Source organism: Octopus sinensis, unplaced genomic scaffold (assembly GCF_006345805.1).
Source record: "Octopus sinensis unplaced genomic scaffold, ASM634580v1 Contig09421_ERROPOS96350+, whole genome shotgun sequence".
In the NCBI taxonomy this organism is placed as follows: Eukaryota; Metazoa; Mollusca; class Cephalopoda; order Octopoda; family Octopodidae; genus Octopus; species Octopus sinensis.
Genome location: NW_021831844.1, coordinates 1 through 12,500, shown reverse-complemented (window position 1 = coordinate 12,500; position 12,500 = coordinate 1). Strand labels below are relative to the sequence as shown.

At 38.4% G+C, this 12,500-nt stretch overlaps 1 protein-coding gene across 1 annotated transcript in view; it reads left to right on the top strand.

The window, feature by feature from the left end:
- Nucleotides 1-12,078, top strand: part of LOC115228106 (E3 ubiquitin-protein ligase MIB2-like) — a gene marked incomplete at both ends in the record, with an annotated part of 37,926 nt that extends 25,848 nt beyond the window's left edge. The window contains 4 exons of the mRNA XM_036498829.1: nt 263-435; nt 4,188-4,330; nt 10,429-10,482; nt 11,938-12,078. Of these exons, the coding sequence (XP_036354722.1) occupies nt 263-435; nt 4,188-4,330; nt 10,429-10,482; nt 11,938-12,078 (511 nt within the window). The remainder of the gene's footprint in view (nt 1-262; nt 436-4,187; nt 4,331-10,428; nt 10,483-11,937) is intronic.
- Nucleotides 12,079-12,500: the final 422 nt, after the last annotated feature.

Genomic DNA, 12,500 nt, shown 5'->3' with positions numbered 1-12,500 from the left:
TACTCAATAAGGTCAGTTCCGTTGAATATTCTGACCATATATTTAAAATATTATCTTAATGCAGAAAATAAAGTAGAAACAAACGAAAAATGGAAATAGACTAAACTTAAAACCATGAGGGAACTCAATACTGTGTTACCAGTTTAATCACTGGATATTCAAACTATGCGTAAATGTAGTTGAATTTTTGTGTAATATGGGGCATCTGTAATGTATATTTGTGTAATTTTGTATTCATCATTTTATATTTTATCATTTTCAGTTCTGGAAAAGGCTTGGATTGGAAAAAGAAGAGAAGCTATGTGGCACCGTTATTGCTTGCTATCTAGGTCGTTCGAAAGCAAACTTTCACCAAAAAAACAATTCTGGGAAGACCCCAGTAGATCTCATAGAGTCCGATTATCAAGAGAAAATAAAAGAGCTTTTCCCACCGTTGTAAGTATTCCATGGCAAAGACAATGTAAATCAGTGAATCTTCAATTTTGTACATAACCAAGTTTATATGTATTGTGTTGTGTCCAATTCTACCAATAAATTATACTGTCACTAGTGTCTTGACTAAAAACTACACAATAACAGTAAGAACAATAAATGGAAAATACATTTGTTAGGGGGTCAAACAAAGAACACTATTTTGATTATAGTCACATGATTGGTTGTATTGATAGTTATAGCTTGCAGACCACCCCCACCCCCAACATATATCTCTTAAATCACTATTTCAAAGTTCTGTGACCACCAGAAAGAATGTAGTATTAAATAATGAAGTGAATGGACACATTATGAAATTGTTACTTAGAAGAGGAATTTGTCTACCAACAAGTTTTTCTGCTTCTTCTTTGTCCAAATCGGTCATCATTATGTGAGGTTTCATAAAAGAAAAATCTTCTACAAATACGCGCTAACAATATGTGTGTATGTAAGAAATATCACTTTCTTGTTTGTATAATAAAAAACACATTTGACGCTTCCCAAAACAAAATGTTGTTAACAAGATGTTATTGCATTCCAATTAAGCTTTTATAGCCTTGTTAAGCTATACGCAAACAAACTAGTGAAGATGAGAATACGTTTACCAAAAGGTTTATTACTTGACCTACACCTGGGCTTAAGTCGCCACTTATTTCTGTTTCGTTCAAATTTGTTTCACACTCACTGTTGATATTCTTTTGTTTTGAGGTGGTTCATAGTTGCTGAGGGGTGCTTTGGTATGTTGATGGACTTTGGCTTGTTGACAGGGGTCGCAGGACCTGGTCCACTCCCCAATTTTCTTGGCTATACTGCGCCAGATAAATTTGCTTGACAGCAGCCGCCGTGTGGCTTTAGTACCTGGGTGGGAAAATCCACGAATGATGTCGAAAACTCTCTTGCGCCAGGCTGATTGGAGAATTCGGTCATGTCTTCCCAGTGAATACGTCACACAGTAGGGTTGTGCCGTTAGAGCCAAAGTGTACATCCTGCTAAGAAAGTGATGTGATGGCAATGCGGTAGGCCCTGATCTCATCATCTGCCCGTTGGGTTGCAACCATAGCTTCGTAATCCAGGCCTTCTGTTATTGGTGCTAGGTAGGTGTGAGAGCGAGTAGGAGCATGAGAGAATGTGTCGGCAACTAGGTTGCCCTTGCCGGCTATGTGTTGGATGTCTGTTGTGTACTCAGAAATTGCTGATAACTGTCATTGCTGGCGTGCAGGCCAAGGTTCCAAGAGCTTGCTCATAGCGAAGGTGAGGGCTTTGTGACCTGTGAATACTGTAAATGTGCGAGCTTCAAGGAAATAGCGAAAGTGGCAGACACCTAGATGAACAGCCAGTAGTTCCTTGTCAAAAGCACTGTATTTCTGTTCATGGGGTCATAGATGTCGGCTGAAGAAGGCGAGCAGTCGCCACTGACTGTTGATGTGTTATTCCAAAACGTCCCCAATGGCTGTGTCGGATGCGTGAATGTGAGTTCAATCCAAGCGGACATATGAGGATGGGACAGCAAGTTTGCTTGAGTCAGGGCTTGTTTTGTGGATTTGAAGGCTGAAGTCATCTCACCCCACCTGCCGTTTTGAACCCTCTTTTGACAGTGCCTTGTATAGGGTTCTCATCACTTTTGCCGCAGAAGGGATAAAGTGATAGTAAAAGTTTACCACGCCCACGAATTGATGTAGAGCCTTGCTTGTGGTGGGGTGTGGAAAGGTTAGGATAGCTTTTAGTTTTCCTGGCATAAAAGACAGACAGACAGAAAAGGGAACAATTAAAGAGTGAGAAAACTCTAAGTGTGGACATATGATAGCCATATATAACTTTAAGTAGAGAACTCACAAGAAGTAGGTGAAGTGATGCTAAAACATTTTTGATGTTTTTTGTTGATTTTAGAAATGTGCTTTGTCCGTCACAGATCATTATTTTCATCAATACCAAGATCAAGTCCACCAGGAGACTTCTTAAGTTTTGTGTTATGCATGGAGTAGGTAAATTATGGAGTTTTCTTCTCAAAATCGACAGGCAATTCGAGTTGCCTGTCAGCAATCCATTACTGCAGGGAGTCAAAATCAGTTTGCAGGAAAGACCTATAGCATATACTCATATACTTTGAGTTGGCATCTATTTAGTTAATACAAGAAGCTTCAGAGGACCAGGAACAAACCCCTGCAAATCGTCAGATGTGATGTTATAGGATGTAGAATGTTTTCCTTGTACTGTGACTAATTTGATTTGACGGAGAATGAAGCATATCAACCAGATATAGTTTTAGACCTTATGAATATTTCTAACAGTTTCACCAGAATTAATTTGTGTGGCATAGAATTACAAATGTTTTGGTGCAATTTAGGAGATGTTTTCAAGAAAATCACAGCAGATGGAGTTAAAGATAAATCTGAATTGTGAGGGTTGAAGAAGGTGGTGAGAGTTTCAGAGTGTTTCTTTCTGGCAGAAGCCTTTATTAATTTGGTGAGACAATGAGTGAAACTGACTGGACAATAGTTGACAGGTGATGAGTGGTCACCCATTTTGGACAAAGGAATAATACTGGAAATTTTCCTTTGTTCTAGGGACACAGAGTTACTAAAATCAAGTTGGAAAAAGTTGGTGTAGCAGGAAAAGGATGCTACCTTTGAGAAGCAGATAAATAACAGATAAATGCTTCAGTGGGAGGTTAATGTAACTAATCTGGATTTTGATCTAATCAAATGAGACAGATTTTGTTTTTGGGAGAAACATATTTGAAGTGGACAAGTTGTGAGACAATGGTTATAGATCAATGATTTCTTCAGATACACCACAATTGCATCCTGTGTGGCCAGATTCAGTGGCTGCTTTCTCAGTGTCCCCGGGTTGTGGATATAACTAGGGGCAGGTTTGTATACTGAGTATGATGGAATGAGTCTTCGTTGTGTGATTCTGTACGGATTCCTGCTTTAATATCTCTAATGTCAAATTTCTGAAGTTTCTGTCTGGATGCCAGCAATTGTTGGAAAAGACACACAGATCAGCCACAGAAAGGACCAGCTTCGTAGTCCTATATTTCCTACATTTCGTCCATCAGAGAACCATTGTCTACCTTTTATTGGACTGGAACACTGAAGGCAGATAGAAGCATGACATTTACTGCAATCAACTCATCAATTTTCAAAAGAGTTCTCTGATTTTGTACATATATATACACCTGATATGATTCTTAGGGCATTGTCCTGTTTTAGAGTTTTGACCTGTTTTGTTGCATATTGTTCATCCATACAAGAATCCATGGCAAATGTAGCCTGTCTGTCCATCCATATATTTCAAAATCAAACATCTAAAAATAGAGCACTTGTTAAACAAATAAGGTTTTGTTCAAAGGAAATTAGCTCAAAACTAGAATTGAAGTATATTTCTGGAACATAATGTGTACACACAATATATTCCAGAAATATCCCTCAATTCTAGTTTAGAGCTAATTACAAACCAATTTCTGTGACATATCAAAGTCAAAAAATATATTCAACAGTATGTATATGAATGCAACACACACACACGTGTGAGTATAGCATTCTTATACTCACACACACATATCTGCATTTATGTAATTGGTTAAAGAATTTTTTATGTACTATTGCTGGTCCTTTTAGTGTCTCATTATATTTTGTACTCTAAACATGTACTCAATCCAATATTTGTTATAAACGAATGTTATTGGTGGGATGTGTTTCTGTTTTGTTCCACAGTTGTCTGCTGTGTGGTGTTAAAGAAGTTTCTGTGACGTTGTTACCATGTGGAGACAAAGTTATATGCAGAAAGTGCTATGAAGAGAATCAGCCTCGTGATTGTCCCAAGTGTGAAAAACCTATAAAAAATTTTACTGTACCTGGTAAGAATGCAATTTAATGATCTGTCTGTTTGTCTCATTGGCTTTACGATGGTGAATAATGTACTTTATATTGTTGTGCAGATCTAGGTCTGTCATAAGCTGACACATTTATGATAAAAGGTGTTCTAGATGTCTTCTCTTTGTGATACTATATCAATCACCCCATCCACTAAATTTTGTCTTTGTCCCAGTACAAGGTTTGCTCCACTGCAAGAGGTTGCTGTCTGCAAAAGGAGACTAGTGAGGGATACTGGAAGTTAAACAGTGACTAACAGAAATATCAATAATATTCCTGGCTTTTATCAGGAAATATCAATTTTTTAATATCAATTGCAAGTGATTAGAGGTGATTACTGATTTATGAGTATCTTGTGAATCTGATAGCTAAAAACAAAGTTAGTTACAAGAACATCAATTTTTGGTAAAATAGGAGATTCAATGAGGAAATCTCAACTGAGAGATTAAGGAACAACATAAGAGACTTTGATTGTTAGTTGTTTTGTGTTGCTGTTAATATTTATTTAGTGAAAGATAGCATCGATAGTTTCAACGAAAAATTGTCCTCCAGAAATTCTCCATAATTTGTCATCTTATGAAGAGCCCCAAAAATTACAGTAGTTTGATGTTTGATATGAAATGTTGTCCCTTGTGGTATGTACCCAGAATATCTCAGATTGCAATATGTATTGTAATAAATAAAAAGAAAATTACGAAATTCACTCCAACAATATTGATCATTCAATTATTTTTATTGAATGTTAAATTAGTATTGAACCGTTGAATGTGTGTCTATGTTTAAACAAAGTGTTTGTATTCACGTTTATAGAAATAAAATAATAGTCCCAAATGTAAACTGAACACACAACTCTTTGTTTGTAACTATATTTAACACTTACTACAAAGTTTGGATAACATTTACCATCCATATTTATGCTCATTCTTATTGGGTTTTAGATTATATTAATGTTAATACAAACACACTTTTCTGTGTCTTTTACGTTTTTGCCCCGAATTGTTTCTTACATTTAAATTAGATCATGGAACCTGGTCGTTGTTTTTGACTGATAAAATAAATTATTGTTAGTATTTGGTGCTGGACTTGGTACCATTTTTCTGTGATTCCTCATGGAACTGCCATAATATCAACTGTTCTAAATGGCACTCCATTGGTTAGGATGATGAGAGTACCAGATTTCCAATCAATGAAACAGCCTGCTAATGAAATTACTATGAAAGTAGCTGAGTACTCCAAAGATGTGAGTACACTAAATGTAGTTCTCAGGAAGATTCAGCATAATACAGAAGGTGAAAAGGCTGGCCCCTTGAAATATAAGTAGATCTTGTTTTAATCAACTGATTGGATAGAAGCAATATGAAATAAAGTCAGATAATATAACAATCTATAGAGATACCATTATAATGGTGGTCACAAATACATTTATCAGATTATATACAATCTATATTGATATCATTATAATGAAGGCCACATATCCCTTTGCCAGATTATATACAATCTAGATAGATATCATGAGAAACGACCAAGAAAATATACCATTTGCTTGTGAAGACCTGTTTATCAAAGGAAACCCAATGGCATAGAGGCATGTCTTTTATGCCTATGCCCAGCCCTTGCACACAATATGTCCCTCGTGCATCTCTTGCTTCAAATATATCCTCTCAATACCCCTTCTCTCTACCTTTGCCTACTCATTAAATCTAAACTTACCCTCAGTATGTCCTTAACTCGCACACACCCCATATCCTATCACCTGTCCACTCACCTTTATACTTCGCCATCTTCTCTCTCTCCTGTTGTCACTCCTCTATATTTCTCTCTATCATTCTTTCCCTCTCTCTCTCTCTCTCTATCTTTCTTTGTTTTTTTTTCTGTCATCCCAAAGTTGATAAGAAATCAGTCGTTACTTATTCTGGTGATGGATCTAAAACCGGAGCTGGATCTTTCTCCCTCCAGTACTTGACTATCAATGGTCGCTAGAGACCTCTGCCGACTCTGCTTGTAGCATCAGACTCAAGAAATGATGTGACTGACTTGAAAGTGCCTCTACTTTAGCTTCTAGAAGCAGCAAGTAATATTGCAGTTAAAACACTCGATGTTGGGGTTGAAGAGAATGTAACAGCACAGAACAGGTACCTGAGCATCTGTTTTGCAATGTTCACCTTTCACTCATGTTAAATTGAGTAATAACTATACTGTGAAGTGACATCAAGAACGCAACTGAATGGGACAAAATTTATTCGAGTTTTCTTGTAAATGCAACATCGAGCTCATACAGTGCCCCTGAACAGGCCCTTGATTGCATAATAAGATTAATCAATCATGGTTTTGTTTACAAGTCATGGAACAAAGCTGGTGAATTCGACAAGCATATTCAACCGTGGTTTAATCAATCTGTTGTCCTGAAGACTGAATGCTTTAATCTTCTCGCTTTGTGCAATAACTTTGTACCACGTGAATGATATGGTATCGTACTTGGCAAAATACAAAAATGTTACAAACCAACTGGCTTGTATTGTATGGTTTTCCATAGATATGGTGTTCCTCAATGTCTTGTGTTGCGCAGGAGTACTGATTGGACTGCACCTTGTTGAAGCATTCCTTTCGCTCACCACTTCAACAAGCACAACCTACTTAAAATGTTACCTGCTTTCAAATAAATTACTAATGACCTTTCTACAGTGGATCCAAACCGATTGCTAAATGTGCATAGTCTTACACTCAGTTTCGTATCTTCTAGCAGATTCCAGGAAATCAGATATGATGAAGATATATGTTGTGCTGTTGAAGCTATTGCAACCGAGTTGAAGCCAGAGGTGTTAAAAGCACTGTCGAGTCTTCTTCCAAGGTTAGCGCTTGGTTTCCAGAAGCCAAAATGAGTTGTGTTTGGTTTTGGAAACATCATCAACGCGTCTCCCCATTATCTAGCAAATATGGATTCAGCTAAACTAGGGAGAGCTCCCATTCACAATCTCGATTCAGAATGCAGTGTTGGATTAATCAACTACATGTTGAGTCGTTGAGGTGCCAAGCAATTCAAATTAGCATCTTCTTCCCAAGTTAAACCCAAGTCGGCTGATCTGATTCGAGAGTCTGGGGCATTCAGGCAATATAACAAACTTATCATTCTTGCGGGTGAGTGGACACATGACAAACAACTGACTTGGATAATTTGATATATCATGATGTACGGCTTACTAGCATCATTGAGGTAGATGCCTATTTCATGGCAGATATACCAGATAAAGAAAAGGTCGACAGGCTGTATTTAGAAACCATATATGCCAGTGACACTCCTGTTTCTGTGCCAAAAACCAGCAAGATTCCCCTCTCAAACAACGTTTATCAAAATCTGTCAATGGAACGATAAGTAAGAAATTTGAACATTTACTTGAATAATGTGAGTTGCAAGACAGATGTAAGCCTTATTGATTTCAATCATGCATTTGATGACTTGGTGTGAGGTTTTGAAGCCATAAACGTTGTCAAACTATTATTGTATCATATACATTTCAGAATTCAGAAATGATATTTCTTCTGTAAAATTAAATTATTTACTTATTTATCATCATTAAACTGTTTATTCCACGTTCAATTCGAGCTCTTTGACGTCAAAAGCATATATAAAGACATATCATGTTAGTTAGTTAGTTAATTTGGCTCAAAAGCAAATAGCAAGGCCATGTAGGGGGACATGGAGTTAAGTACAGGGTGGTGTTCATGTAAAGAGTTCAGGCCACTTGAAGTCAAGGGAGGCTTTGAACAAAGCGGTCGTCGGCATCTTCACCATCTCGTCTGGCAGCTTGTTCCACGGATCCGCAACCTGGACGGAGAAAGCTCCTCTCCTTCGATTGAGATGAAATCGTCGCAGGTAGAGCTTTTCGGAATGACCCCGCAGCCGACGCTCTGGAGCAGGAGTGAAGAACAGCTCTTTCAAGAGGTTACACTTTCCGCTTATGATGCTGTGGGTGAGAATGAGATCACCACGGCGGCGGCGTTTTTCTAGAGAATAAAGGTCGAGCGTCCTCAGCCTTTCTTCATAGGACAAACTTTTGAGACCATGAACCATGCGGGTAGCCAGCTTCTGGACTCTTTCGAGATGCTGTATGTCTTTGAGGAGATAAGAAGAAGAGGCTTGAATCCCATACTCCAATATGGGTCTCACCAGCGTGACATAGAGCGGTAGGAATATGGCTGCTGTAAGCATTCCGAATGACCGTCGAATCAAGAACAGAATTCCGCGTGCTTTGTTGGCAGCATGGACGCACTGGGCCGAAGGCGAAAAGGAGGAATCCACCAAGATACCCAGGTCCTTTACCTGATCGGTCCTCTGCAGCAGCAGACGACCCGGCTCGAAATCAAGTTGAGTTGCAGGAGGAGAGCCAACTGGCAGATGACAGCAGTTTGACACGTTCAGACACAGGTCCCATTCGTTAGACCACCTCCAAATTTGGTGGAGGCATCGACGAAGATCCTCTATATCACCGCGAGGAGCGACCAGTTTGACATCGTCGGCAAATAGAAGGGTGTGTTGCATGAGGTCGTCTTCATTTATGAAGACTAAGAACAATAAGGGCCCAAGCACTGAACCTTGAGGCACGCCACTGCTCGCACTGAGACGTCGGACCGCGAACCATTAACTTGGACTTGGAAGGAGCGATCTGAGAGGAAGGCACCAACCCATCGTACAATATCCGGATGGAAACTATATGCTTGAAGCTTGACAAGTAATAGGCGGTGGTTTACCGAGTCAAAAGCTTTGGCAAAGTCCAATAAAACGATGTCAACAGCATCACTATCATCGAGGATGCGCGTCACCAATTCTTCCATTACCAGTAAGTTGGTCAAGCATGAACTCTTCGGCATGAAGCCGTGTTGGGAATCAGAGATGGAGGCTGTGTTTTGGAGGTGGAGCATCATACTTTTCTTAAGGATGGTTTCGAACATCTTGCTGATAATTGATGTAAGGGAAACCGGTCGGTAGTTAAGCGGGTCTTCGCGGCTCCCTTTCTTGAAAATTGGGCAGATTATCGCTGTTCTCCAGTCCGCAGGTATAACACCCGTCGTCAATGACATATTGAATAGACGTTTTAAGGGCTCGCAGATGACCGGAGACAACGCTTTGATAACCCGTGGGTGTAAGCCGTCAGGGCCGTGACCCTTGTTGACATCGAGGCCTTGAATAACACGTTTGACTTCGTCCCGCGTGATGATGACATTCTTGGCAACGACAACTGATTTTCTAATAAAGATGTGTAATTAGGTTGCCCTCTTAAATTTGTGCCATATTGTAAAATCAAATTCTAAAACTAATACTATTTTTGGATTTAGCGTATTAAAAAAAACGTGCTAAGCCAAAATTTATATGCATAAATGTGTAATGGTGTCTGTGTGTGTGTTTGTAAGTAGATCTTTGGAGGACCATTTTGATTGATATTGCAGTAAAGCAGGAATGAAGGATGCTTGTTAGTGAAGTTGAGAGGTGAGTGAAGAATGCCATGCAATTGATTTGGCATTGAATGACATCCAAATGTCTTCAACTGTTTTTCCATTCAGGGAATATCCCGGTGATTTGCTCTGTGGAACAGTTGACATTAAAGATAACCGTTAGCAAAGTTCATTAAAGAGAGCAGGTGTATGTTCATCCTGCTTGATGGGGTGTGTCGTGATTTTGTATGTAGATCTTTGGAGGACCATTTTGATTGATATTGCAGTAAAGCAGGAAGTATGAAGGATGCTTGTTAGTGAAGTCGAGAGGTGAGTGAAGAATGCCATGCCATTGATTTGGCAGAGATATAAGACAGGAAAGACAAAAGTAGAAAAGCATTATTGTCAAGTGGGAATAATTAAATAAGATAATGGCTACAAAGATAGGATTATGCAGAATGTCTTAGTAGAAGAAAGAGGTTTAGGAAGGTTACTTTCGTTTGTTTTGGTACCACTGTAGCAATTATAAAAATGTTGTCCAAACCCATAGCGGTCATTTGTGGAACATTGATGGTAGAAAAGTTTCACAATAATAGAATATAGATTATTAAGATAATTAACCAAATTATACTATAATGAGAAATATTTATTTCAGCAACTCCAAAAGCAGAAGACAAGGAAGAGAAGCAAGTGGCACATAGCGCAAGAAGTGAGTATTAAATAACAAGATTTTATTGTTTTCTGTAAATGTTGCCTTCACCGGAGTTTCTTGGTTTGTCAGATTGAGTAAGGTCAGGTTCCATTTGTAATTTCCACTTGAATGGTTAACCTTAAATTAATAATATTAAAGAGAGTTACTGAACTTTCAGGGATAACCGCTGAGATTAGCAGAGACAATATGGTTAATAATGCCTTTTGGAATAGGGGAATAAATTATGTTGTTGTTTAGGGGTAAACAAATGAGCTAAGCACAGTGGTTTTGTTTGTTTTATATTTTTCTGATAGTTTATTGTTGTTGTTCAGCCTCATGCCATATTCTGGCAGACTTAAGATGGAAAGTGTTCCCATATCAAATTCCATATCATTTTGCACTGATAGTAAATCTATTATTAAATTCATTGTTCATATGCAAGTGAAAGAGTTTGGTTTGCTTCTGAGATAAGCGCAGACTCTTTCTCTCTCTCTCTGTTCAAGGTGGATACTGGCTATAAGACACAATACAATCTCCGATATTGTGCTCATTATTTATCATCTGCTTTCCATGTTGCCATGTTTTGGATGGGTGGTCACTGTCCAAGTGAGTTTTTATTCAGAGGTACTGCCCAACTTCCTTCCTTGGAGATTATATTTCATTTAAACGTTCTAACTTACTCGTGCTGTTTTGCCATTCCTAATTTCTACCATATTCTAAAGGGTTCTGGATACATTTTATTCTGCCACAAGCACTAGAAACATTGTTATGTCCTCAAGAAGAATAACTGTTCCTCTCTAACTTATGCAAAGAGATCTCAGAGGTTAAACAAATTAGAGTGTTTCTCATTAAGGGCCCTTATATAGAAAGCAGTTTGCAGATGTTAAGATCCGCCAGCCAAAGTGCAGCAAAGCTAGGAATATACAGGAAACGTTGAGTGAGCGAAGGCGACGTCAACCGTTTCCACTCATGGCTAGTTTGGAGCAGCCAATTTGAGCAGCAATGAAATTTCAAATTGTTGGTTTCAGCAAGAAAGAAGTGTATAATTTTAATGAAGAAGACAAAAGTTTAGAGTGCAAGTACAAGTACTGTACTCAATTAAATTATAAGCCGTACCAAGAGTGAGAGAGCTGTGGCTTATTGGCGAACTGGTTGGAGACTAGTGCAAGACAGGCAGAGTTTACTTACCAGAGGATGCTAAAGCAGAACTAACCGACCAGTTGAGACCCATTTCAATTGTAAAAGTAGACGGCAACATTTACATAGATGTACTTGTTATCAGATCAGCTACAAACCTATAAAATAATTTTGCTATGGGACTGAAAGTGTGCATAACCCTAGCTCTTCTAAATTCCTGGGCATATGGAACATCCATTTTCCATATGGAATGCCATAGGAGAGAAAATGGAGAATAAAAGAGATTTGAATGTTGTATGGCTCTATCCAATTCCTGCTTATGTTTCTCTACAACAGAAATTGCTGATGGCAGTAATCGATTTTATAAACTGGAGAAGATGACAGATCTAATTAGGAATCAAATGCAACAGTTTCATAACACGGCTAATAACAGCAGACTTCACAACAGACTGGCATTTTCTTGGAAATGGAATTACTGTAGGTTGTACAATGTCCGTCATTTAGTTTGTGCCTTTTATGGATAAGTTACATTGATCAGTAGATTGATCAGAATGACAATCGCATAAGAAGGCCTTAACGAATGACATAACCAAGCTAAAAACAGACGAAAAGGATATGCAATTACTTGTGGACTGGGTAGGTACTTGGTGAGTAAAGGGGTTTCAAGCAAATGAATAATTCAGTCTACCATTTATGAAAGATGCCCTGAAGCAAGTGAAGTTCCAATTTGCAGAAGAATCCATGCCAAATGTTAAAGACTGTCCTGTAAAATGTTTCGGAGGATGTTAAGCTATGTTGTTGAGTGAGAATAGAGACATTCAGATGATGGCACAAACTGAGGATTGGTTACAAGCAATAGATAAGACAAAGCTTGTGGGCAAATACAAGATCTGGGGATT